General features: G+C 48.2%; 1 protein-coding gene across 6 annotated transcripts in view; it reads right to left on the reverse strand.

Moving 5' to 3' along the window:
* TDRKH (tudor and KH domain containing) overlaps window positions 1–26,605 on the reverse strand; it is a 2,163,439-nt gene that overhangs the window by 408,723 nt on the left and 1,728,111 nt on the right. For all 6 annotated transcript variants that reach the window (XM_069650772.1, XM_069650762.1, XM_069650739.1 and 3 more), the window contains one exon: window positions 5,929–6,060. In XM_069650772.1, coding sequence (XP_069506873.1) covers window positions 5,929–6,060 — 132 coding nt within the window. The remainder of the gene's footprint in view (window positions 1–5,928; window positions 6,061–26,605) is intronic.

The following is a 26,605-nucleotide window of genomic DNA, read 5'->3' on the forward strand; positions in this document are numbered from 1 at the left end:
TGGATATGGATATATCAAAAGAGGAGGAACACGTGGGAGGGCACAATCCATTCGAAATATATGTTTATAGATAATGTTGTAGAATAGGAGTGTTAAGTAGAGGAGAGATTATTATGGGTTAGTTGATGGTGTCTATGTAGAAGGGAGTAAGGTATGGGGGGTGAGGGGAGACCATAGAGTGGGAAATACACTGTTATGAGGCAGGTGATGGAAATGGCGACCTGCTTGAGGCCGCCTAGGCAGTGGAACCACCCACAGAGCCCACCTTTTGGCCTCATGCATTAGTGGGCGGGACCAGGAATTAGGCAGGAGGTCTGTCTCACCCTATGGGTCCCCCCTGTAAGCCCTCCAAGTAAGGGTGGGCCGACTGAGCAGATACCTTCTTAAGGAAGGATTTCAGGGACATTTTAAAAGAGAATGTTCAGTAAGAGGTTATGTTTTTTTAAATAAAGAATGGTCCCAGCTGGGATCTTGGTGGCTGTGTCAGTTTTGATAAGGTAAAAACACAGGGTGTAGCCGTTCACTGGTTATCAGCAGTTTTCTTTTGCAGGTGCAATGCCCCTATCTGGCTGGCCTGGTGGGTGGGGTTTCACAAGGGCACTGTCCCTTGTACGGGTTAAGGGCGGTGAGCACCCTTGCTTGGACCAGGTCTGTAAATCAGCGGCTACATCCCTCACATCATTTCTTAGGAACAAATACACAGTAGTAGCAGCGTTGGATTGAGCCGTCCGCCCATCGGCCCGTGGCCGATAAGAAATCATGGAGGAGACCTGGGGGCCGGTTCCTGAAGCCCATGCTGGGCCGGTCTCCGGCCCAGGCATAGGCTTCACTGTGCCTTCACACTTCAGGAACCAGCCCCCAGGACCTCTGCCCCGCCACCGCCGGACGGACGCAAGTTGCAAAGGATCTGTAAGTAACTTACAGATCCTTTACAATTGCAGCCCCGTCGTCGCCGGGCCGCTGCAGATGCAGAAAAAACTGCTGTGGCCCGCGACACCATGGCTCAGGCAGCAGTCAGTGTTACAAAACACTGGGAGAAAGCCTCAGGCTGGGCGGGGCTGCCTCAGCCCTGCTTGCTCCCTCCCAGTGTGTTGTATTACAGACTCTGGCTGCTCTCCGCCAAGTTGCAGCAGTGGGTGGAGCGGGTATTTTAATCCGCTTCTGTTATATATGCTCCAACAGAGCACTTAAGGTTGCACCGTGGGAACGGAGGTGAGATGCACACCAGGTTTTTTCGAATGCACCCATCTGATGAGGGCTCATGGACGGCCCCCGTGCTGCATGGGCTGTGTTAGTGGTGCAAGTACAAGGAGCTGGCATACTTGATCTATATGCCGGCGAACTACCATGGCCGAAAAAGAGGTTTGCTTTGTTCTTTTTTCGGTCGGTCGCTGGGCGAAGCAGGCAGATTAATGGGGGTGCACATGCCGCAGGGGAAGTTTTTTATATGTAGATTTCATTTGGATGCTGAATTATGTGCTCGATGGCATCATTTCATTGTTTTATATATGCGCTCTGGGCTGGCCGATCTGCCGCATGGGCGGCTGTTGATGTTTAATGTGGTTGTGTTTAAACGAAAGGGACGTTGATTTACATGCTGGATACCGCTTTTTTCAATATTGAATTATGATGCGCACAGGGTTGGCCGCTGTGCTGCATGGGCATCGTGATGCATAACTACATCTATTCCAGAGCATAGGAACGGACGATTATTTCCTTCTGGGCCATGCACTGTTTAGAATGTTTGGATTCTAGGATGCAAAGGGGGATTCACATTTTGAGGGGCAGCTGGGGGGAAGGGCCGCCGTACCATGCGTGGCTAACCTCTATAATTCACTTGTTAAACATTTCTATGGCCGCCAGGAAACATGGGCTGTTTTTTACGCGTTGCCAGGATTAGACTGCGTGAGTGGGGAAGCGTGTTTTTACTTGAGGATCTGGGAGGTCATGCAAGGTGCTTAATGGTTGTAATTTCGGATTGATTCCCCGGATTCAGTTACATTACAGACAGTTTGAGCATTTCAGTTGGCTGCTTTCATTCAAGTGCTTTGTTAAGTGGGGGGCTGTTTTTAGCTCTATTTATGCAAACGCCAAATGATTGTAGGCACAGAGGTATGGGCCAGATGCTAATATGTTCATATGGGCCGGGACTAGAGTAAACTTGCTTAACGCGGGATGCTTTGGCAGCACGAATTTAGGATAGGTGCAGCATTTGGGAATATAAATTAGAGCGGTTGTGATGATGGCGGCCTCGTGTCTCCTCGTAAAGGAGGGTTGGGGATTGTAAAGGTTGTGCCCAGTGCAGTACGGTCCCACGCTTCCGGGTTGTTTCCACAGGCCTAGAGGGGCAGGTTTTTCCCGTTTGAATTGCAATGCATGTATAGGTTTAGATGGCGTGCCTCCCTTAAGCATCCTTTTGGATAAACATGTTAGAAAATGGGATGAGCCGCATTTCCGTTTCCAGGCAATTACAGCAAGGAGTTGGGGGGGGGGGGAGTGGGAGAACGGTGTTATTATCTCAAAATGTATACATTATTTGGGTCACTTCCAGTGCATACATAGGCTCTCGGGGAACGACTATGCTATTTGGCCTCCGAGCAGCGTGATGGAAGACAGCGTGGAGCAGGACAGCGAGACCTGATGCACAGATCAGCTGCCTTCCACAGCCTCCTCCAGCATGCAATGTTTCCCATTTTAAACATAGGACTTGCGGTGGTCGAATAAGAGAAAGTATGATGACAAGAGGAGAGTGTATATATTATCCAGAGTTGTCCCATTGCTTTGGAAAATGGTCAAGCATTGTATTGCTCGCCACTGTCACGTCATGGGGAGACAGAGATAACGATCCTACTAGGCCAGGTGACATTGAGATCATGCAAGTGCAAGGAAACTATAAAAAAGAGCTTAAGCATAAGTGCTATGCAGTAACATATCATTTGGTCTTGGGCATCTGCTTACATTCACAGTAATTTGACAATATGGATCTACACACACAGATATGAATGATACATATGGTGATCCTTTCTTGTAGGAAATGTATATCACATTAGTGAAATCATAACCCTATTTTTCGTAGTGTACTTAGGAACAATGCTATTTGATACCACTTCCTGTTTTGTCAAGGGGTGAAAGGTTGTGTTCATGCCACCCCTGCGCCTCTGAGCTGTGGACCCGGTCAGAGAACTGTATGCAAAGTTATGTTATTTTATGAGTTGTGTTGTAATGTAGCATTTTCTGTAAAGTCGTGAATTGACGCGATTCACATGATGGTTTGAGGGCCACGTTTTTTGAGGCGTGGGGTGGGCCACTTTTTTGAGGCAAGGGGTGGGCCACTTTTGTTTGGGTGTCCGGGCCTATTTCATGTCCCAGTCCGACCCCGAGTAGTAGTTGTCAGAGCAGGGGTCCGTTTCAAACTAGACCATGCCAATGCGTTGTATGTCGGGATCCCTGCCTACCAGCTGTACCTTCTACAATTGGCCCAAATGCAGGCATTCAGCTGACTTTGGGATAAGTCACACTCTGTCTCAGCTATTTGACAAATGCTTCACAAGCTACCTGGAGAGGAAAGTGCAATTTAGGATGCTAGATCTAGTTTGTAAATGTATCCATCGGTCTGGTTGACTTACGTAGCAAAGGAAATTGAGGTTTATGAACCAACCAACCAAAATGGTCTTTTGTGAAGAGTTCCTAAATCTAGAGGTAAGACAAGAGGTGACCGCAGGTTTTCTGTGGTTGGTCTCAGTCTGTGGAATGCCTTACTTATGAATATTTGGAACCTTGACATCCTTTCTTACGTTAGCAAAGCCTAAAAGACACATTTGTTTTGTTGCAATGGAACATAGCTTACACTACCTATTATCATTTAAGTACTGAACCTAGATTCAGATTATTCTGCTAGGTTTTGTGCTGCGGGTGTAATCTGGAATTCTGATGAAGTACAATGTCCATTCCATGAATAAAAACAAACACAAAGAACAAACAAATGAAGAGCTAAACACTACTTCATATTTTGTCAATTATCCATTAGAGGGCTCCAAGTGTGAATCGCTCACTGCCATTGCAATGACCACATTTAAACCCCGCCCACAGTTACTTTGCAACAGAAGAACTTTTGTTATGTTTATTGAAGTTAAATACTAAATTCCACCTTCTCTGGACATAGAAAAAACAAACAAAATTCAAAAGACCCAAATCTTCATTCTAACCTTCAGTAGAACAGGTGACCCCTTTCACTGATTCCATCGACAACCTCTAATATTTTATTTATTTCTGTTATAAACTCTGCACTTAATCCTCTATTTCATGTGAAGTGCTTTGCTAACATTATCATACTTGTAATGGTCTTACTATTAACCAAATAGGGATCTTGTTTGCCCACGAACAGGAACCCCCACAGCTAAACCAGTAATTAGTGCAGCAGTGTGTTTGGGGATAGGCCATGGTTAAAGCATTAGATGATCGGGGACAGCCAGCAAAACCAGGTGGAATTACAGTGGGTTCCCTAGAGGACTTTAGAGATGAGAATAGAGGCTCGGGTCAGGAGGATGAAGACTAGGTGAAGCGCATAGTGAATAGAGTTAGATGGACAGGGGTTTTGGACAATTCAGGGAATAGTCCAGGATAAGTTGGCTGCAGGAAAATAAGGGCCTGGACACACAGTTGGGAGGGGTTGCTGGCCTGGATACACAGTTGAGAGGGGCTGGCCAATCTACCTTAGTTAACAAGAAATGGGACTTAGGGAGTTGCAAGAGGAGGAGCAGTGTAGTCTCTCTCTTATAGGTCCAAGCGAGAATCATGAGATGCCTGATGGAGGGGTCAAGTTCATCTGAGGTTTGCGAGATGATGTTCGTGCACAAAAGGCTGGATAGAGCAGGTCTGGTTGGCAGGACCCTCATGTGTCAGTCTGGAGTTTAAAGTGTTGATTGTCCCAGTCAATGAGATAGAAATAAGGACCAGGATAGCTTGCGACAGATGCAACAAGTGTGGGTCTATGCAGAACCCAGGTGAGAATGCCTTGATGTTTGTGTAGCATTGAAAACCAGGAGTTACTCTACCAGACCATAGACACAGTCCCTAATAATGATCTAATTCCTTTCCTTTATTAATGTGAACATATGGAGCCAGTAGTATTTTATTGAGGGCTCTACACTGAGTGCACAAGCATTGTAGGGGGTGGAGATCAGGTTCCCAAATCTTCTGGCTTTGTGAAATAAGTCTACCTTTCCCTGCTCATTGCTGCAGGCACTGTCGTACGGATGAGAAGTCACACCTATTCTCATTTAATGGCACGTTGTTCCTGTTATCTAGCGGGTTCAATTCATGGTAATTAAAGGCAGGTATATTTGAGAGCAATCTCTGGATGGTCTCACAACGTGGGGCTCCTCAGAAAGAGTCTTGAATCTAAGCCATGTTAGTCAATGACTATCTGTGGCCAAGGGGGGCGCACTGTACCCCAACCAAGTGTGTCCTGCCTGCAGCACAGACCACCAACCTTCCACATGTGCTGGAGACCCCCAAACTGCTGTCTGCAGTTCCAATACCTTTGACTAGAAGTTGGAGCATAGCTTAATAGCTTATGCCACTTCTGGTTGCACTCTGGTCCATAGCAGGTGCAAGCATGCACCACCCTCTCCCTTCCAATAACGGAGATAATCTCCATCATATGGGCCTCAGTGCAGAGAGCTACGCAGCTTGTTCATCACATTTTAACCATCATACTAAAGATGGCCTTAGTGTTTATTACGTGCACCTATCAATCCTTTGAATCCTGCCCACTCCGTTTTTTCTAGTTGTAAACTCTTAATATTACATTCACAGCTTCCTTTCAATCCAAAGACCCGATTCATACTCCAGAGCAATTTTCTAAATATTGGGAGGGAATATTCATTGGCAAACTCTGTACTCCCATCAGGAGGAATATATACGAACCAGAAGTTGATGTACAGTTGCTGTGCGAGTTTCACTTGCATTATGATTGGCTTGATCCCCTGCACCATGGTCTTCCCGTGGTTTCTGAACTGCAAAACCAAGGCGAATTAGCTCCACCCCAATGTCAAGGCCCTAAAATAAAACAAAAATACATCAAGTGTTACATTGCAAGTCCTAATTGCTTTCAAACAAATAGAACAATGTATTCACCATAATCACATTAAAACTCGTAGTCCTTCAACCTCTTCCGTCAGGCATGATTTGTCTGTCTAAAGAAGTAAAAAGGTACTTAACTGTACTTCCTGTTATACTGGTAATTATTGTTGCCACTTCTCCAGGCTCATTGAATGTCAGTAAACAGTGAGGGGACCAGAGCCAATTTCTGCAGCAGCAAGACAAAAACATTAAAAGCTAAGGGAAGACTGTATTCTCAGCTCCATCAATACTCTGGACTAGAGCCCCTCCTACTGCACCTATTTGTCTCTTCCTTCAGTCCTTCTCCTCTCAGCCCATCCCCTCACAAAGGACCTTGTTACATAGAGGAAGTGATAGGAGGGTGAATCATGTGGAGGAAGGGAGACTATTAGGACAAGAGCATTATGCGGAGTAAATAAAAGTTACTTACCTCCAAGTAGAAATCTCCAGCATTGGTATCTTTCATCGAGAAAAGATCCAACACACGGTTTGGCTTGGATCTAAACCTCCATAAACACCCACACAAATGAAGAAAAATCAAATCAGAAAAGGACACAATTTAAAAATTGTCTCCAGAGGATATAGTTTGATGCTCAAGAGAAAAAAGAAAGAAATCCACTATCACCAGAGCTCAATAATTAACAGCTGAACTCAATATATTATACAGCCACATCACCAACCCTGAAACCTTTAACAACCTCCCCCCTCCTACCAAAGGCTGGGATGACAATATAGCTCTAACTTTCCAAACGAAGATGAAGAAAATCCAGAACACTATACCATTTCAACCTTAGCCTTCGACAACCCCACTGCGCAACCCTAGCCTCATTCCACCTACATTCAAAGCATTCAATGTCTACTTCAGCATGGGAAATAGAAAAGGCAATAATGAACTTAACATCCTCCCCTCAAACTGACCCTTGCCCAGCCTCCATAAGGAAAAGGTTCTACATTTCTATATCGAGCTGAATTACTTTGTGGCAATTCACTTTGATGCAATTAGTTTTTCTGTTTACTTTATATAATGGGGAGGATCCTCACATACCCCCCCGACCCATCTCCCACCCCAAACCCCCTTAAACTCCTACCCCCAAAAATACACATTTAAAATACCTCGGCACTGACTAATCGCATCAAAATGAATTACAACAGAGTCATTCACTACAATGTTCCAGTACATGAATGAAAGAAAATAGATCCCTACTAACCACCCCCACCCACACAGCACAACGCTGCAATTTCACATTAAAAACTGGCCTGTTCTGCACAGAGATCAAAACCGCAATGGGTGGACAACTCCTGAAAATGACTTATCTTCATTAAAAAGAACCCAGACAACGGTAGACCCATCTTTAATCTACCATTCAAATAAATAATCATGGAGAAACCAACCCACCCAATTCTCAGAAACGCACAACCTCCTCTACAACAATTAATCTGATTTCTGACACCACAGAAGCACTGAAACCTCTTCAATACAAGACAGAACACAAACTGCACACACTACACAACATAACTACTTGCCTGAACCTTCTAGGCCGGTCTTCAGCGCTTGACACCGTCAGTCACCCTACACTTCTTAAACATCTGCATTTTCAACCTGCCTTTCAAGACGATACAGTTTGCTATTTCCATTTCACTAAACAGCCATAAAAAAGGGATGTCCCTAAACCCCAGCAACACAGTGGTCATGGTTTTTGGCACCCAACACATTCAGCACCTTCCTTTTATGTGGTCCGCTGACCTAGTAACCCCTCCCTTCACCTAGTTCAAAAGCACAAAACACCTGGAGTCCGAATAGACACTGATCCATCTCTCAAACCACATAAAACACCAGTAAAAAAATAAAACGACCTCCTACACATCCTCAGAAAGATACCCCCATACTTGGGACATTGCCAAAAGATCACCACCACCAAAGCCCTAATACTTTTCAAAGTGAATACTGAAATTCTTTCTATATGGGTCTGTCCTCACAAAATCTAAAATCAATCAAAATTATCCAAAATATAAATGCAAGATGTATACTGAGCCTGAAGCCTCAGGACCATATCACTCCCGTTCTAAAAACACTCAACTGGTTACCTATTCAAATTAAAACAGAGCCAGAGTTCCTAAACATTACTTACAAGATCATCCACTATCCCAGCCCCTCATGCCTCCAATCATTCCTTAAGCTAGCCATCCCACGCAGATACCCACGGTCATCAAATTAGACTAAATTAACACCTGTCAAATTTCAGTGCAAAAACACAGAGGCAAGTCATTTGCTTCCATTGCCCCCACCTATTGGAACAATCTACGAGACTACATCTCTCAAGAACCCACAATCCACACCTTAAGAAAAACCTATCTGAAGACTGATACACTGCCAAGGTTCAACCTTCACACAACCAACAGTTCAATCGAATGACTCCACTCCCTCCGTTATCCAGACATACCTTTTTTCAACAATATCAATATAAGCACTTTGAACCCCCAGACGCCACTCCCTACTCCCTCTCCTTCCGCCTTGGTTAACACTTTATCCATCAGCCTTTCTCTCCCTCCTTCCAGCTCTACCACAAAAGCATTTACCTGATTTTGATTTTCACTTTTAGACCCTATAGCACATTTACCTCTTTAGTAAACTGCATTTATTTTCATTCCAACCCTACCATCCCTTCATCGCTCTCCTCCCTTGCTCGCTCACTCGCCCCTCCCAGTATAGGGGCCTCATTATGAGGTGGGCGGAATGGGTTTAACGGCGCCGGTAATGGTGCCGGTGCTGGTAAAACCATTCCGCCCTATTACGAGGTTCCCTTGCGGAACCCGCTCTGAACGTCTGATCAGACCAGATGTCCTTTGCGGGTCCCACAAGGGGACCAGGGAGCTAATAACGGGCCTGTTATTAACGGGTCCGTTATTAGCGCTCTCCCCATTCCCATTGAGCCCTATGGGGGCTCAAATGGGAATGCGGATGGGTTTTTTGAATGAGGAATTACCGGGTCCTCCAAGGTTGGAATGGCCTGGTAATTCCTCATTCAAGGAACCCAGACCTCATTAAGGGCATGGCTACCTCCAAACTCGTAATGAGGCCCTATGTCTCCTTAGCAACTCTGGAATGTACTCTCTTGTGCCTTGAAAGTATTTGCTTGCTAACCTGTAAGGGTGCAGAAGTAAGGATCGATCACAATGGTGGCATATTTTTGGGTATAAACTTTTATTGATCAAGAAAGTTTGAAAAATGCCTCTTTATCCCTAAAGCTAAGAGGGGTTTTCCTACTTCAAAGCAAACTAGTGAAAATTGTCAGGATGTGTAAAACTAAAAAGTCAGTCACTGCCGTGTTTTAAAATCCTACTTCTGCCCCCAAAACTAAACTTAAATCAACTGTGCAAGGATGATCTCTTTCCAAGGTAAAGTACTCATTGTAGTTCCAACTAACAGACATGTTCCCAGTCTCTCAGGTATTCAGAACTAATGAAATAAACAATGTTCACAAATGTAACACTCCAAGGCTAGGATTGTGCTCCTTTCCCCTAGACTCTGTGTTCTACTTTCCTTCCTTTTGGGCTTCCGAGTCCTGTATCATCTTCGGTAAATGTCACTGGGTAATTCACAAGGATATGTGTCTCAGATTCACAATCACCCCCACCCCCCCCAACTTGGCACCCTCCCCTACCAAGTGTAGGATTCCTTCTAATGAGTCCTCTTCAGTTCTAGGGTTCTTGATCCTCTTATTCGCAAACTCAAATGGGTGCGGGTCCCAGACTCGCAATGTACCGTTGTACCAGCTTGGTTTACTCCCCTGCCAAGCATGCAACTCATCCTTGTTTGTTTCTTTTACAGTAAGGGTTCCAGACCCTCTTAATCTTGGCTTCTCATATGAGTGTGGGATCCAGACTCTCAATTCATTATCATATCTGCTTGGTTCACTCTCCTGCCAAACATACTTTTTCTATCTTGGTTATTCTCAGGTCCCAGATCCTTATTTCAGTTTTCACTCGCTTACTTCCCCGGACCTCGGGCACTTCTTGGGTAACAAGCGGACCCGTTTGTCTCTTCCATGCAGGTGCCAGCGTTTCCAGAGCAGCTGCATACCTTCTTGAAGCTCCGGTAGCATTCGGGTAATTTGTGAGGTCTTCAGTGGCTCTCGTTTGCTCGCCTGGTGCACGGTTCCCGCAATTCCACCTTGGAGGGCAGCTATCCCCCAGTGTCTCAGCTGAGCTCCTTTTGAACCTCCATGCTGGATTAGGCCAATCGCATACTGTGGGAAGCTAGACTGCTCACTCTGGTTCTCCAGAGTGACCCTCAGACTTGATCATCATCACAGCACTTGTATTAGAACCATTTATTTTATTTATTGGGCATTTTTGAAGCGCATTCATCAAGAAAATTCTGTTTCAAAGTGCTCACAGGGCAAGGGAAGGGGCCAAGGGAAAAACAAGACAACGGAAAATGCAAAATACAGAAAGCCGTCCTACTATGCCTTGTGAACATTTGGATCGTGCAAGTGCAGGGAGAGAGAAGGGGAAGGGGGTAAATGCTAGAGGGTCCACAGGGGGACAGTAAGTGCCAAGGAGTGACCACAAGATGGAGGTGGGGTCACCAGCCCAACAATAAGTGCTGATCTGTAGGGCAACAGGCCAAGTGGTACTCCAAGGCAAGTGCAGGGGGAGGGCGGATTCTGGGGGTGATCGGACAGAGGGCCAAGACCCAGAAGGACAGATAAGGGCCCAGGCAACCAATCAACAGCTACTGTGTGGTTTAGCACAGGAGGGAGAGAGGGAAGGATAAGGAGAGCGGGGCCGGTTTCTGGCCATGCCTGGGCCGGATTGGAAAAAATAAAATAGAAAAAATATATATATTTTTTTCAATTTGTTTTCTTTTCTTTTCAAAAAGCCTTTCATCCTTCTTAGGTCGATAAATGAGTACCAACACAGGTTGGGTGATATTGTATGTATATTTGTTCTATAACAGAGCTTAAGCGGAAGTGCTATGCAATAACATTTGGCCTTGGACGTCTGCTTGCATTCACAGTAATTTGTCAATATGGATCTATACACACAGATATTAATGATACATATGGTGATCCATTCTTGTATGAAATGTAGATCACATTAGTGAAATCATAACCATATGTTTCGTAGTGTACTTAGCAACAATGCCATTTGATGCCACTTCCTGTTTTGCCAAAGGGTGAGAGGTCGTGTTTCATCGCTGCGCGGGATGTCACTTTGGGGTGGGGTCAAATGACATCACTTCCGGTGATGCAGAGGTCAAGGGTCATGAGTTGACGGGTGGGCCACTTTATTTTGGGTGACGGGCCCATTTCTTGTCCCAGTCCGACCCTGGTGAGAGCAAGTTGCAGGTAGCGTGGTCCCTGGCCCCAGACAGCCTTATGGATAATGCAGATGAATTTAAATTTGATCCTTGCAGCAACCGGGAGCCAGTAGAGAGATTTTAGGGCTGAGAAATACAGTCCCTGGGCTTAAGGCCAAAGATAAGTCTTGCAGTCCTATTCTGTATTAGCTGCAGGGGGCAGTTAGAAGGTAGATTAAGGAAGAGGCTGTTGCAGTAGTCCAGCCTGGAGAGTACCACAGCTCTGGTGACGCTGAGCTTCTGGGGAAAGGTGAGGAAGGGGAGGATGTCACCGAGTAGGTAGAGTTGGAAATGGGTCTCCTTGGCAAGGTCCAAGATGTGAGGAATGAAAGAGAAGTTGAAGATAACTTCCAGGTTTCTGGCCTCAGAGGAAGGAGAGGGGGTGAGAGCCCATTGAGGGTGGCCAGACTGAAGGGAGAAAAGAGGGAAGAGGAGTCCCAATAGGAAGAATCTCAGTCTTGCTGGAAATGAGACAGAGGTCATTGGAGGTACACCAAGACTGGCTAGCGGACAGGCAGTCGGGTATGAGAAAAGAGGTTAGAAGAGATGCAGAGGGTAGTCTGAAGAAGAGTTTAGTGTCATCTGCATAACACTGGAAGTGTGGTGAAAAAGTAGAGATAAGGTGAAGGAGAGGAGCGAAATAGACGTTGAAGAGCCAGGGCGAGAGGATAGAGCCCTGGGGAACACCACAGGTGGAGAAGGGGGTGGGTGAGAAAAAAGAACCCAGGGTAACCTGGGAGGGACAGTCAGAACCATATGTAACATGCTTTGTATTGAAGGCACGACCCTAAACTCTTACACCAGAAAAAATAACACCCGCTAGGGGAAAAGGCCCAAGAAACTCTGGCAAGGATAGCAAGTGTTTATTTCTAAAAAAAATAGGTGCGTCAGGAAAGAACTTTGCTGCCAGGGAACGTTCTCGCGAAAAAAAAGTACAAGCAGAAGCTTAAAAGAAGACACTGAGTCATAGGTCACGTCATTGTATACAGTAGAAACCCATGCAGCTGGCTGGTGCGACCCTGTACATGGTCGGGTTGCTCCATAGGGGATGCAAGGTCATTAGTCCCTGTCCGTCCGTCTTCCATCACGTGGGGTCTGCTGGGCTCATCGTCACCAGGAAACCAAGGCCAAAGAAGCAATTAGCTACATTTGTGAATAATGCTACTCTATCATTATACAGTGCACCTGGCATGCTCAAAGACTGCCACAGGGGGAGTCTCGAGGTCACACTAACCCACATATACTTCACTCAACCCAATCGCGTCTCTCGGCTTCCACTCTCGCTTTTGAACTACAATTTATCCTTTCCTGTACCTTGCATTACAATTCATGTCATTACGAGATAAAGGTGGGACGACCACCGCTCTTAGATCTTTTGTGGTTGATTGCTTTATGGTCGGTGGTCTGGGGTCAACTAGTATCTTGGAATTCAGGGGTCTTGGGACTTTAGCAGTTGTAGGGGCTATAACTGGCCGGGTGGGGGTCAGAGGCCTGCTCAGGCCTGTTTTTGATAAGAGATACACCAAGGCGCCCAGTACTGTCTTGTGGCCTTGCAGGGCACATTCTTCCTAGAACAAACATATTGGTAACTTTAGAACAAAGAAGGGCTTCTGTGGAGTTTGGCAGCGGGGGCCTCTCTCATCGCTTGGGCCCAGTCAGATTTCCCCTTCAAGCTTGCGGCCTGTGTCTAACACACTAAATGCTGCACGGCAGGCCCTATGCTTTGACTATAGTTACTTAATATCTACAAAATGGTGTCTGCTTATGTGTGCGACAATGTCTAAACATCTAAATTGCGTACAATATTATGATTGTGTGGGGACCTTTAGGACGCCCCCTCGTCTATTATAGTGCTTCCAATGGGGCTCGCCTCACCCTAAAGCGCCTACGGGGTAGGATCGGCTTGCTCCCTTCCCAACAGTATTCTCTGGTGTTTTAGTCCTGTCAAATATATTAGGTTGACTGACTTAACAATAGAACACATTGGCTCTATCTAGAGAGGGGGAAGGAGGATTTTGCATTAGAGAAGAGGTTGAGTGTATTGAAGCAGAGGTATACCGCATTCTCTGAGAACGGTCGTCCCCAATCCCATAAAGGGCATCCTTCCCCATGTGATTCTCCCTATGTGCAGCACCCCCAGGGGGACTATTGTACTGCGGGCGCACCACTGTGGCCCCATGGACAAGGTTTCCCCTAGGTGAGTAGGGACGACATCCTCAGATTTATCACAAACCTTAATTAAATGTCAATGCTCTGTACACATGCCTACACACATTGGCTGTGACCAGATGACTTTGGCGCCTCAAAGCAATCATGCGGTCTGGTACCTGTATATAAGACACCAATAATAATAGATCAACATGCTCATTGATTGTTCCATGACCTCTAAGTGGGAATCCTACTGGTAAAACATTACCATTAAAATATTTCCTGTAGCAATTAAAAGCAAATGTTACTCACCATTGTGACCATTATAGTCCCCGTTGCTCCAAACCCATGGGAGTTCCCGCCCAGAAGGGGGTAAGACGGCAGTGCTTGCACAGAATAGCACACTTCCTCTTTCATATTTTAATTGGGAAAATGGTCAAAGAGCATGAGCGTGGCCCCCGCTCCTAGCCCTCAACCCTACGCCCCTTCCCCTCTGTCCCTTCATCTACCAAGTCTAACTACTTTTAGGGGGACGGAGGACAGGTGTATGGAGGAAATGTGACTAGGGACTAGGGGATCAATAGTCACTACAGTGAGTAACTGTTCGAGGGGATTGTGTCCTCCGACGTATTCCACATCTATGACAGGTAATGACCACAGCTGTGCTGCTTTGGAATTTTTTTCGGTGTAGGCGTTCTGTTTCGATTACGTCAATACGTTGTCCCTCGAGGGCCTCTATCGAGGGTCTAGATCACCGGATGTTATATAGAGGACGCACGGCGCCCGTGGTTTCAGTTCTGTTTTTTCTGCTACTGCGGTTCTAAAATGTCCATCACGGACACGCACGACAGCTACCTCTGGTGCCTCGGCGAAAGCCACGCCACCGACGACTGCGATGACCGCCAGTCCCTGACATCGAAGGCCTTGCGGGAACAGAAGAAATTAAAGGTAGGTAGGGTGTCTAAGCCCCATAAGTTGAAATCCGCTGGGCTTTCGACCAACGACTCGAGGGGCAACTCTCCGCATCGACGAAAGTCCAGGGGATCTCGGAGTGGTCCCCGCCATTCCTCTGCCTCTTCGAGGCATTCTCGGAAGCGCCATCACTGGTCGTCTTCCCAGTCCTCGTCAGAGGACTCCGCCAGAAGACGGGTGACTTATCCCACCAAGTCTTCGTCGCCGGCAGATTGGGATGCATTCCGCCAGCAGATGATGGCAATTTTCGAATCGCAAGGCACTGTTCCGTCTGCGCCTTCGAGAGAAGCCGGCAAGGAAAGGGCTCGGTCCACCACTCGTACGCCTTCGGGCTCGGGCGGAGCGATCATCGGGAGCCGTCGAGGTCCCGATCGGACAAGGTTGATCGCCATAGCCGTGCCAGATCCAGGTCCTCGACACCATTGAGACCGTTGGAACCTGTGAGGCCTTCCAAGAAGGCGTCGACGCCATCAGCGCTGTGTTAGTCGAGGGAGTCTCTCGAGGCTCCGGCTCAGAAGAAGTCATTGACGCCATCGGCACCGAGGCCGTCGAAGGACACTCTCGGGACTCCGGTCTTGAAGCAGTTGTCGAAGTCATCGGCGCCTCGGTCGATGTCGACTCCATCAGCGCCCTCAACGCCGTTTGTGGAGAATTTGCCAGAGGTGCCCTGGAGGGCTGTGGAAACACTGAAGAAGGTTCTCAGTGTTAGGCAGAAACCTGTGCAGTTCCCTTAGGGACCACTGCAAAAAGTTTAGGACTACAGGAGTTATCAGTAAACCCAATTGTTAGCAGTCTGCACCACCCAGATTTACCTGGTAGCTGTGGCTGAGCAGTCAGACTGCTCTCAAGAAGAGTTAGGCATTATACAGAGCATACACAATAGGGCAGGTACACACAGTAGAACAAGCAAACACTGACCAGAGCTTTGGTGCAAAAGATATATAATTATTTATTTAAAAGCACATCTAAGAAAACACACTGGTACTAATCTCAAGCAAGTTCAAAAACACAGTTACTAAAATATATACACTCCCTTAAAAGAATATTAGACAAGCCTTAAGTAAAGCCCCACTTATTTTCAGACAGCGGTGAGCGCTTAACGCAGATGGCACTCTAATAATTTGGTTTAAAAGGGAGAGAAAGGCAGAGCATAAATTGAAACAGATCCCAACACTTTCAAAAGAACACAGCGAGAGAGGTAGGCAGAATCAAACCGTGAAGTTAGAGTTCAGAAAGCCGGATCCACTTTAAGAGGATCAGAACGAAATTTGTCCAAGGTCACACGGTTGAAAAGTGCACAAAAGTCTCGAAAGGTTCAGAAAGAAGTTGGACCAAAAGAAAGGGACCAGTTAGATGGTCAAGAGGCCAGCCCAGTTTAGAAGGTTAAGGATTTACTGTCACCTTGTAGCAATCTATAGAAAGGGAGGCCAGGCGGACACAGTTCCTTGAAATGGTGAGAACACTCCAGCAGGGGCAGTTGTTCCTGGCAGTGGTTGCGAGTTGGTGCTTCGTCCGGCAGAAGAGAAGATCTCGTCGGGGAGGAAAGCAGGGAGTCGTTGTACTGCCAGGGAAGAAACCAGCCGTGGAGTTTCTCGATTCAAAGGAGTGGTCCTTTTATTCGCAGTTCAGTGGTAAGTGGCTATCCAGTTGCCGGGTTGCTTGGCACGGGCAATTCGACCACTAGACGTCCTGGTAGGCGAAAAGGAAGGCGAACTGGTTGTCACCACCAGCTCAAGGGGAAGAGACTCTCCGGCAAGAAGATCTCCTCAGTCGTCGGGAAGTGGTTAGACAGTTCAGCAGGGCTCCACCGGTGGTGTCGTCATTGCAGGTCGGCTCAGCTTCTCCCTCTTTGGATTCTCAGGTCCTGTGGCGACTTCTGAAGTTGCACTCCCAAAAGCCCTGCTTTTATGCAAGAAACCCCCATTCATTCAGCCTAGCTGTCAATCAAACATGCTAAGTGGTGAGCCGGCCGGTTCACCACTTGGGCCAATCACACAAGAGTGCGACTTGAGTTGCCAAGGCAAAACCCCCTCCCACGCCCCCTGTGGTACCCAGAGTGGCACCACTTTTGGAGGCTTCTGTGGAGAAGCCCGACAAAAGTGGAACAAAGGGCTCGACTTGGGTTGGAGTCACAGAAGAGAAAACAAATGCCATTTTAGAATCGAGTTCTGGCAAAAAATACCAACCGGTGAATTAATATTAAATAAATAACCCGGCGGTATGTTCGAGGCTATAGGAATTAAATAATTAAAGTTGGTAGCCTCGAACAATGGGAAAATCCCATAGAGATATATTTGCGGTCGAATATGAAAAGTAGTATCCACTGCCACCAGCCAAAATTCGATCAGGGGCGACAGAGACGTGCCCCCTCGAATAACAGACCCCGGGGCAATCGAATTGCCCCGACCAGTACGTCCACAATATGGTGGTTTGTACTGGTTTCTGTTCATAATTTGGGACTAGTAAAGCCAATGGTGACTTTACATGCCCTGGGAACAGTAGTTAGTCCCAGGGTATGGAGTCTATGGTGGGGTGTCACTATGACACCCCTGTGTCACTGCACTGAGGGTGCTGTGTAACACATAGTAAAAACACATGAGACCCTATGGAGTAAAAGACCCCATAGCCCATAAAACACATTAACAGTCAAAGGAACCCCTCAAATCATGCCCAAGAGTGTGAGGAAAAGAGACTCACTCTTGGCAGGAGAAAAAAACAAACTCCAGAAATCCAGCAAAGCTGCTGGGGGACTCACTAGGTTAGGAAATTCAGCCTAAACAGAGAATTCTCCCTAACACTCAGTAAGCCAGTGAGGCTTGTTTTTGAGCCCTTCTCTGTCCCTTCACCCAGATTTGGATTACATTTCGGAGGTGGAAGAAGGATTTGATGAGGAGGTGGTTGTGCCTACTGATGTCCCTGATGACCTGTTGTCTGGTCACAGTCCGATGGAAGAACTCCCGTCAGTCCTTGCATGACGCCAGTGGGCTTGACAACTCTTCGGAGGGGGAGTTTGGCAGGCCTGAGTCTGGTATGCATGCCGAATCCTCATATAGGTGCCTCATGTTGAGAGTGACTGAATACTTGGGGTGGTCTGCTCCACCTGTTGATTTTCTGCAGGATGATCTGACGGATATCCTGGCCCAAGGTCCACCCACTGACCCGGTGTTGCCATTTCATATGGCTTTGCAAAGAAGGGTGGCGGCGGCTTGGACTGGTCCGGAGAGTCTCCCGGCAGTGAATAAGTTGTTTCCGAAAAAATACTGTCCAGCCAGTGGTGACCCCTGCTACTTGTCGACGCACCCTACTCGAGAGTTTGGTGGTGCAGGCGGCTACGCCCCCCACAAAGCAGACTGCGTACCCTACCATCCCTCCTGATAGGGACGATAAGCGCTTTGATGGTTGGGCGCAGAAGGTATTTTCATCTGGGGGTATGGCTTTGAAGGCAGTCAACTCCGTTTGTACCTTGGCAAGATTCACTCACACTCTCTGGAATTGTGCACCCTTGGCGGCTGAGCATATTCCCGAAAGGGATGAAAGGGATGGTTTTCTAGCCCTTGTGCAGGACGGCAAGGATGCCATGTGTGAAGCCGTTTAGTCGGGTTTGGACACAGCAGACTGTCGGTCCATGGCTGCGAGCACCGTGATACACAGATTTGCGTGGTTGCAGAAGTCGGGGTTTGCTCCTGATGTGCAATCCCGGCTTCTCAACATGCTCTTTGATGGGGTCTATCTGTTTGGCAGCAAGGCTGACGAGAGCCTTGAGAGGTTGCAGACCGCCAAAGCTGCAGCAAAGTCTTTGGGCTCTGCAGTACGTCAACCTCTGCCTTTTCCTCCTTGGATAAATGATCCATTATTTTGGTCACCCTTTAGCCTGGCTATGTTAGACCCCTCCAAGGTCCCCCGAGGACAGCGACACAGCCTGTTCTTGCAATAAAGTATCCGGGGGGAGCGGATCAAAAACTTCAGGCCTCCAGGCTTCCTGTAGAATCCCTGTTGACAAGGCCACCGTCGCAGTCGTCGGTGGGACGGTGGATACCACATGCGTCAGTGGCAGGGTGGAGGCCGATGACTGGACCGCCGTCGACGACGGTGGCTTAGCAGGTGGTTTAGGCGGTCCCGCCTTTTCCACACTTGGCCTGCCTTTACTCGACTCAAGGTCGATCTATGGTGATCGCCCGAGGAGGATTTCGGCCTTTCCTTGTCATACTTTTTTGATGAAGATGACTATTTTTTCGATGAGGATTCTCTAGCCGAATGACTCCGAGATGACTCTTTTTCCGTCAGTCGAGATTTCTTCACCAGTGGTTCCGACGAGGCAGCGCGATGTGATGTTTTCGCCGATTGTGTGGAGCCTACCTCCGAAGGGGGGTATGCCCCTGCTCCATCATTCAGCCATGCCACCAGCTGTCGGTTTCAGTCTTTGAGGGTCTTTTGAGAAAACCCTTTGCATATGTCGCAGCTATCAGCCGAATGACGAGGGTGGAGGCAGTATATACAATCCATATGTCCGTCCCCCTCGTAAACTTTTTTCAATCCGCACGTCGCGCATGGACGGAACAGCGCTTTTCCTGACATGGAGGAAAAGTTCTCGAACTCCAACTCCAGTACACAACCTTGTACCAAAAAGTAAGATGACGCGAGGAGATCCCACTACTTTGCAGTGCGGGTGAAATCTGAAGGGGAGCCGCGGGGGCGGGCCTCTTATACTGGGACGGCCTACGGAGCATGCGTAGGCGGGTCCTAAATGGACGTAGATAGGACACAAAAGTGTTGGAAGTTTTTCCTATAGGAAAAGGCTATATATGTGTACCGAGGGCCCCAGTCTGACGACGGGGAATATTCTATGCATGTGAATCCATGAAAGATCCAATGCTGGAGAAGAACAGAATGTATTAGAAGCAATAAGATGTCTTTGAATTTGTGTCTCTCTCTATCACTGTTACCATGCAGCATGTTCATGCATCAATTTGTTTTGGGCTTTGATATATGCTTACCGCTTACATTTGTTTGAACTGTGGTCTATTATATGGGCGGAATGACAGTTACTTAATAAAAGCTGTTCCTCCCCTCGTAAACAAGCTAGCACATGTGGATTATTCTCCTTCATGTACACCTACCCTAGGATATGCATAAATAGTGCCACCGAAGGGTAGTGAATACTCCACAACGTTGACTTGCAATAAATAAGTTGCAATTAGCTCTGACTCCTACAGCCAGGACAAAATCCCCTTTTTTGTACACATTTTTTCGTCCTAGGGGACAGCAGTGGAGGGGAGGATCCTTTCGGTACTACTCTTCCTATGGTAGATCGAGAGGAGCTGCCAGTCAAAGGGGCCACCGTAGGAGTACCAGAGGTGGAAAGCGAGGTACTCGAGGTGCCAAAGCCGCTCGGCCAGTTGCCTCTTTGCCCTCAGGCACTGCCGCAGCTGCGTCTGCTCAGTCATGAGGCCATGTCCCATGGTTCGCTGGTTGGGGGCAGACTTGCGCAGCATCTTGGAGAATGGCGTGCCATTACTTCAGATGTGTGGGTTCTGGAGATCATAACCCACGGCTACTGTCTTCCCTTTCGGCAGAGGCCTCACTACAATCCACCGGGGAAGCTCTCTTTGAAGCGTCTGGATCCGCTCCTTGCGCAGGAAATCCTATCCCTGCTGGAGAAAGGCGCCATAGAACTGGTGCCTGTAGCGGAGAGGAACAAGGGATGGTATTCCCCTTATTTTTTGATTCCGAAAAAGACGGGGGATTGAGACCCATCATGGACTTGCGTTGGCGGAACAAGCTCCTCAGGAAGAACAAGTTCAAGATGATGACTCTTGCTCAAGTCCTCCAGGCCCTTCAACTTCAGGATTGGTTGGTGTCTCTCGACCTCAAGGATGCTTACTTTCATATGCCGATTCATCCCAAGCACAAGAAGCACCTGAGGTTCGCGGTTGGTGACTCGCATTTTCAGTTTCGGATCCTGCCGTTCGGATTGATCTCCGCCCCCAGGGTCTTCACCAAGCTGATGGTGGTGGCAGCGTATCTCAGGAAAGGGGGGATTCACATTTACCCCTACCTGGACGATTGGTTGATCAGGGGGCGCTCTCCCCAGCAAGTCCTGGATCATCTGTCCGTCACCTGCCACTCCCTTCACAGGTTGGGCTTCTCCCTCAATTTAAAGAAGTCCCATTTGACAACTACCCCAGCGGCTCCACTACATCGGAACTGTGCTCGACATCACTGGGGCTGTGTTCGCCTCCCCAGGTGAGGGCTCATCACATTCTGCAGATGGTGGACAAATTTCAACGTGCCCAGTGTCTCCCAGCATTCGATTTGGGAAGCTCATGCTAGCGAGTTGACAGCCAGCGGCCATTGGTCTCCGTCAGAGTCCAGACTCCACATCAATCTGTTAGAGCTGCAGGCTGGCAGGCTAGCCCTGAAGGCGTTTCTGCCATCTGTGCAAGGGAAGAAAGTCCTGATTATGACGGACAATACAGTGTGGAGGTTACAGAGGTTCGGTTCCCGAATGATCGTCATTGCTCCGGCATGGGCCAGGAGAGCGTGGTACCTGCCCTTCTAGACATGTCTATCTGCCCTACACGCCGTCTTCCCTACCGAGACGATCTGCTCTCACGGGAGGGGGGTCGGGTTCTCCATCCAGAGGTCAAGTCTCTCAGCATTCATGCTTGGTATCTGAAAGGTTCAGGTATAAGGATTGGGACCTCCATGAAGATGTGATGGAGGTGTTGCTTTCGGCCAGACGGCCCGCAATGAAATCCCTGTACCGTTGCCGTTGGAGAAAGTTCTGCCACTGGTGCAGGGTACAGAATGTGGATCCTTTCCAATGTTCCATTCCTTTGGTTTTGTCTTTTTTGCTTTCCTTAACCGACAAGGGCCTGCAAGTGGGTAACATTAAAGGTTACCTGGCGGCGCCTTCTATATTTAAGCGCTCGTGTGATGAATGTTCTTATTTTAAGATTCCTTTGATTTCACAGTTTCTAAAAGGGCTAACTAATGTGTTTCCACCGTCGCCTTTCCAGGTGCTGGGATGGCGTGTGAATTTGGTTCTAAAGTTCTTAATGGGAGCTCCGTTTGAGCCCTTACATTCTTGTCCGTTGCGACTGTAATCCTTTAAAACTGTATTTTTAGTTGCGGTTACTTCCGCACGCAGAGTGAGTGAGTTGCAGGCACTTTCCGCCAAACCACCCTTCACTGTGTTTCAGAAGGACAGGGTTGTCCTTAGGGTGCAGCCTGCTTTTCTTCCGAAGGTTGTGTCGGAATTCCATTTGAGCCAGAAGGTAATTCTTCCGGTGTTTTATCCGCCTCCACATCCTGGTAAGGAAGAGGAGAGGCTCCATAGGTTGGATCCTAGGAGAGCTTTGAGTTTCTATCTCTCACGGATGTCCCGGGTCAGAGTGGACGATCAGCTCTTTGTTGGTTATGCTGGAAGGCATTTACGTCAGGCTGTTTCCCTTACTCCTTTGTCTCGCCCACCTTTCTAGATAGTTATGGGAGAGTATCAAACATCACTCTGCCCTATAGGATGAGCCAAAACTGAAGCAAACATTTTCCTACGGGTCGCCTGCCCAAAATGAGCATCAGCCCTAGACCTGGTGTCAAGAGAATAGTGTTTGCAGAATACAGAGGAAAAGGCCCATGTAGCCACTTTGCATATTGCCTGCCGTGGAACATGCCTCTCGAAAGCCACAACCACGGCCTTGGATCTCATTAAGTGAGCATGCATCCCTTTTGGAAGACTTTTACTCTGCGATTTGTAACAGAGCTTAATTCAGGGGTCTATCCACCTAGTAACAGCCACTTTAACCTTTTGTCCATCTGGCCATGTACCACCAAAGATAATGAAAGGCCTCACGAGAAGAAACGCTTTCAGCTGGTAGAACAATTTCTCAGTTGAAATAGCAAATCAGATACCACTTTCAGGAGGCACGAAGGAAGGGTTCGCATATCAACGTTATCTTTATGAAAGATGGTATGGGGCTCTGAAACAGAGCTCTTACAACTCTTATTCTACAGGCCAACATGATGGCCACCAAAACGGCAGTGTCACACAAAATGAGGACCAAATCTGCCAAAGCAATGGGTTCAAATGCTTTTGTGCGACGGTTGCCAGGATGACATTCCAAGGTAGAAGGGGCCTTCTCTACAGAGGAAGAGTATAGGAAAGGGCAGATGAAAGTCCCTTTTCTACTGTGTTTGAAATAGATCAATCTTCAAGTACTGAGGTGTGCCCTAAAGGACAAAACTTGCCAAACTGGACATGAAGGAAAGAACATCAACCATGGAAGTTTGCAAAGGATTTTTGAATCGATCTAAAATACAGTGCCAAAACCCAACCTAACCGCTTGTTTGGTGCCAAATTGGCTGCCCTTCCCATCCCCCAGTTGTTACCTCAAGGCTCCCCTTGTATCTCTGCTTCCCTCACTGTGTACCTCCCACTATAACTTGTAAAGGTCTCTGTTGCTTTCCAAAGCTATGTCCATGATCAATGAATACTTTACTACTAATAACAAATTGAAAAAAACCTTGGGAGAGTTGAGGTGATCAGAGTTAATGAAATAAAACCCTTGAAATTAAGTACTCGCAATTGAAGCAAGTCCACCTCAACATTGCAACCCCTATTGAGCAGCCTATGGCTACAATGACATCACTATTTACACCATACATGACATCACTAATGACATCATACATAACATCAATGGTTTGATTCATTACAGTTTGAAATAAGACAACTCTGCTTTGTGAATACCATATATGTGCATATTTCATACTTACACAGTCATTGTAGTCTGCCCTGGTTTCTTTAACCCCTTAAGTGCCAAGGGCGAGGTATCTTTTCCTTGACATTACCTCCGTAGTGCCAAGGACGAGATAGCTCTTCCTTTTTGGCACCTTGTTTTGAGCGATCCCTGCAGAGCAGTCCAACCCCTGGCCGATGTGAGGGGGAGGTCCCACCTCACTGCCAGGGGGCTGGATTACCTTTAGTTTCACGTCGGCATGTGTAAAGCACGCCGACGTGAAAGTGAAAGTAATTTTCACCTCAGCAGCCATTTCGGGCTGCTGCGGTGAAAATAGAAGGGGAGTCTTCGCCTTTCTCCCCCTCGATCTCCGGCTGTATTTCAAGCCGGAGATCGAGGGAGGTGTCGTTGGAGAGGGAAGAATCTCCCCTTTCCAATGACACCCTGTGTGACAGCATTGCTGGGTGCAGAGAGGGCGCAGAGCGCTCGATCCGCGCCCAGCAATGCCCACTAGACCACCAGGGATATGTTTGTGACGTGGGGGGGACTGCTTACAGTAAGCTGCCCTCCCCCCCCCAGGGCCCCTAAAGCATGGGGGCACATATATTAAGACCACTGGCGGCAGACAGGTGACCATCTGCCCCCAGGGGTGGGTGCATAACATTTTTTTTTAAACTGAAACAAAATAAAAAGTGAGGGGAAAGGGGGAGAGGGTTTGGGGGCCCTAGCCACCAGGGATTTTTTCGAGAATCGTGTCGTTGGAAAGGGGAGATCCTCCCCTTTCCAACGACACCCTGAGTGACAGCATTGCTGGGCGCGGAGAGGGCACAGAGCGCTCGATCCGCGCCCAGCAATGCTGGACCACCAGGGATACGTTTGTGACGTGGAGTGAGGGGGGTTGCTTACAGTAAGCAGCCCTCTCCCCCCTCGGCCCCCGAAGCATGGGGTACATATGTGCTGAACCCTGGGGGCATATGGCTGATCTGCCCACAGGGAAGGGGACAAAATAAAAAAAATTAAAAAATACTAAATCGACTGGGATGGGAAGTGGGGGGGGGGGCTAGACTCCATGGATTTTTTAGCCCCCCTGAAAGGGTGGTGGCCCTCCCCCTCCCACACCAAGTGGAAAGGGGGAGCACCCCTTGTAGCCCTCCCTCGGGGCAGTTTTATGCCCCCAGACATGTGTGCATGAGGTGGGCCCCCCATCCAATTGGAGGGCTGGTGAGTGCCACCAGGAATAAGGGTGCAGGCCCCCCAAAGGATGGGGCCTGAAGGTTAGCTCCCCCCCCCTGGGGTAGATGGCTGATCATCTGCCCCCAGGGAAGGAGCAAAATAAACAAAAAAAACCAAAAAGGGAGTTTTGGTTGGGAGTGGGGGGGGCAGTAGCCACCAGGGATTTATTTTACGGAAAGGGGGGTAGCTGTAACGCTCACCTGATTCTCGCAGAGGCGCCGGTCTTGACTGGGCGACTACCGTATCTTCAAAAGTGATGTGTAGCACCCGGTTGGCTCTTTGGGCTGGACCTCTGTGCACTGTATGCCTGACTCGAAGAGTAAGATGTCTGCAGATAGAAAATATGGGATTAATGAACTGGGGTTATTGGGGTGTCCCTATCTCTTTCCTTTTCTCCTCTCCTGTAGAACCCCAAAGGTTAACGCTCTCACCTTAGGAAAGTGAACGCCGAGCTCTCCATCTGCCTCGGGGCAGGGTGCTGTAACCAGTTTCTTCACTGGATAGGTAGCGCAGGCCTCTTGACTTCAGAGGACTGCTGTCCGTCGTTTACTTCACGAACGGTGAGTTCCGAATGTTTCAAATGTCTTTAAAAGTCTTTTGTAATGCTGTCTCTTATTTTGCAGGGTTCCGGCGATGGCGGTTGACTGGCTGAAGTGAGTTGAGGATGGACCCATATGCGGAATAGAAGCGCCTGGAAGCGCGTAAGCGCGTAAGTAAGTGAGTGAGTATTTAACGTTACCCAATGTCTTTAAACGCACCTTCTTTTGTCTTACAGATGTGGGATGCAGCGCCGAAGGCCTCCGGAGCGTGCGAAGAGTTGGTAAGGAACAAGTTACTTACCTGTAACTGTTGTTCTCCAGCATGGGTCTGGCATGGATTCACATGCTCATGAATATTCCCCGTCGTGAGGCTGGGAATCCTCGGTAAAGAAAAAACCAGTATCAGTTTCGTTTCTGATCTGTCTTTCGTAGTAACAACCAATCACTGGTCTCTGCGTCATACTGACCACAGCCAATGACTGCCCTCTACCTAAGCACCGCCTCTGGCAGCCATCTTCAGATTTGGAAGCACGTGAAGTGGCAGTATGACCAAGTGAAGAGCCGCAGAGGGGTAGGCGGGAGGGTTCGCATGTGAATCCATGCCAGACCCATGCTGGAGAACAACAGTTACAGGTAAGTAACTTGTTCCTTCTCCAGCATGGGGTCTGGCATGGATTCACATGCTCATGAATAAAGAATACATAGCAGTACACACATGCACAACCACGGGAGGTGGCAAAGGCTCAACATTAAGCATTACATCAAACTCAACATTAAGCATCTTACCTCCTCACCAGGCTCACCTCAGGCGAACAGGTTGCGCAGCACTGCTTGGCCGACCCTGGACTCCTCCCTGGAATCCCGATCGACGCAGTAGAATTTCGTGACGGTGTGCGTCGACCTCCACGGTGCAGCCCTGCATATGTCCAGCAGGGGCACACCAGAAAGGAACGCCGTGGTAGCTGTGATCGCTCTGGTGGAATGGGCTCTCGGACGGCCAGGCAGCGGTCGGTTTGCCAACCGATGACAGTACATGATACAGCCGGAGAGCCATCTGGAAATGGAAGCCTTCGAGAGAGCCTTCCCCTGATTGACAGGTCCAAAATTCACAAAGAGTTGTGACGTCTTCCGAAAACACTTTGTGCGGTCCACGTAGTACTTCAGCGCTCTAGCCACATCCAGCGAGTGCAAAGTCCTCTCAGCCGGCGACGAAGGCGACAGGAAGAACACAGGCAACACCAAGGGTTCGTTGAGATGGAAGTCCGACGGTACCTTGGGCATGAAGGAGGGGTGCGTCCTGAGCACTACCCTCGTGTCGTGAAAAGTCAAGTACGGGGCCTTGCAGGAAAGAGCCTGGATCTCTCACACCCGTCGTACGGAGGTGATGGCCACAAGAAACGCTGTTTTCCACGACAGAAACTTCAACGGGGCCGAGTGCAGAGGCTCGAACGGAGGTCCTATGAGCTTGGTCAGCACCACATTGAGCCCCCACG

The sequence above is a fragment of the Ambystoma mexicanum genome, chromosome 1p (genome assembly GCF_040938575.1).
Source record: "Ambystoma mexicanum isolate Mex_15411 chromosome 1p, UKY_AmexF1_1, whole genome shotgun sequence".
NCBI lineage: Eukaryota > Metazoa > Chordata > Amphibia > Caudata > Ambystomatidae > Ambystoma > Ambystoma mexicanum.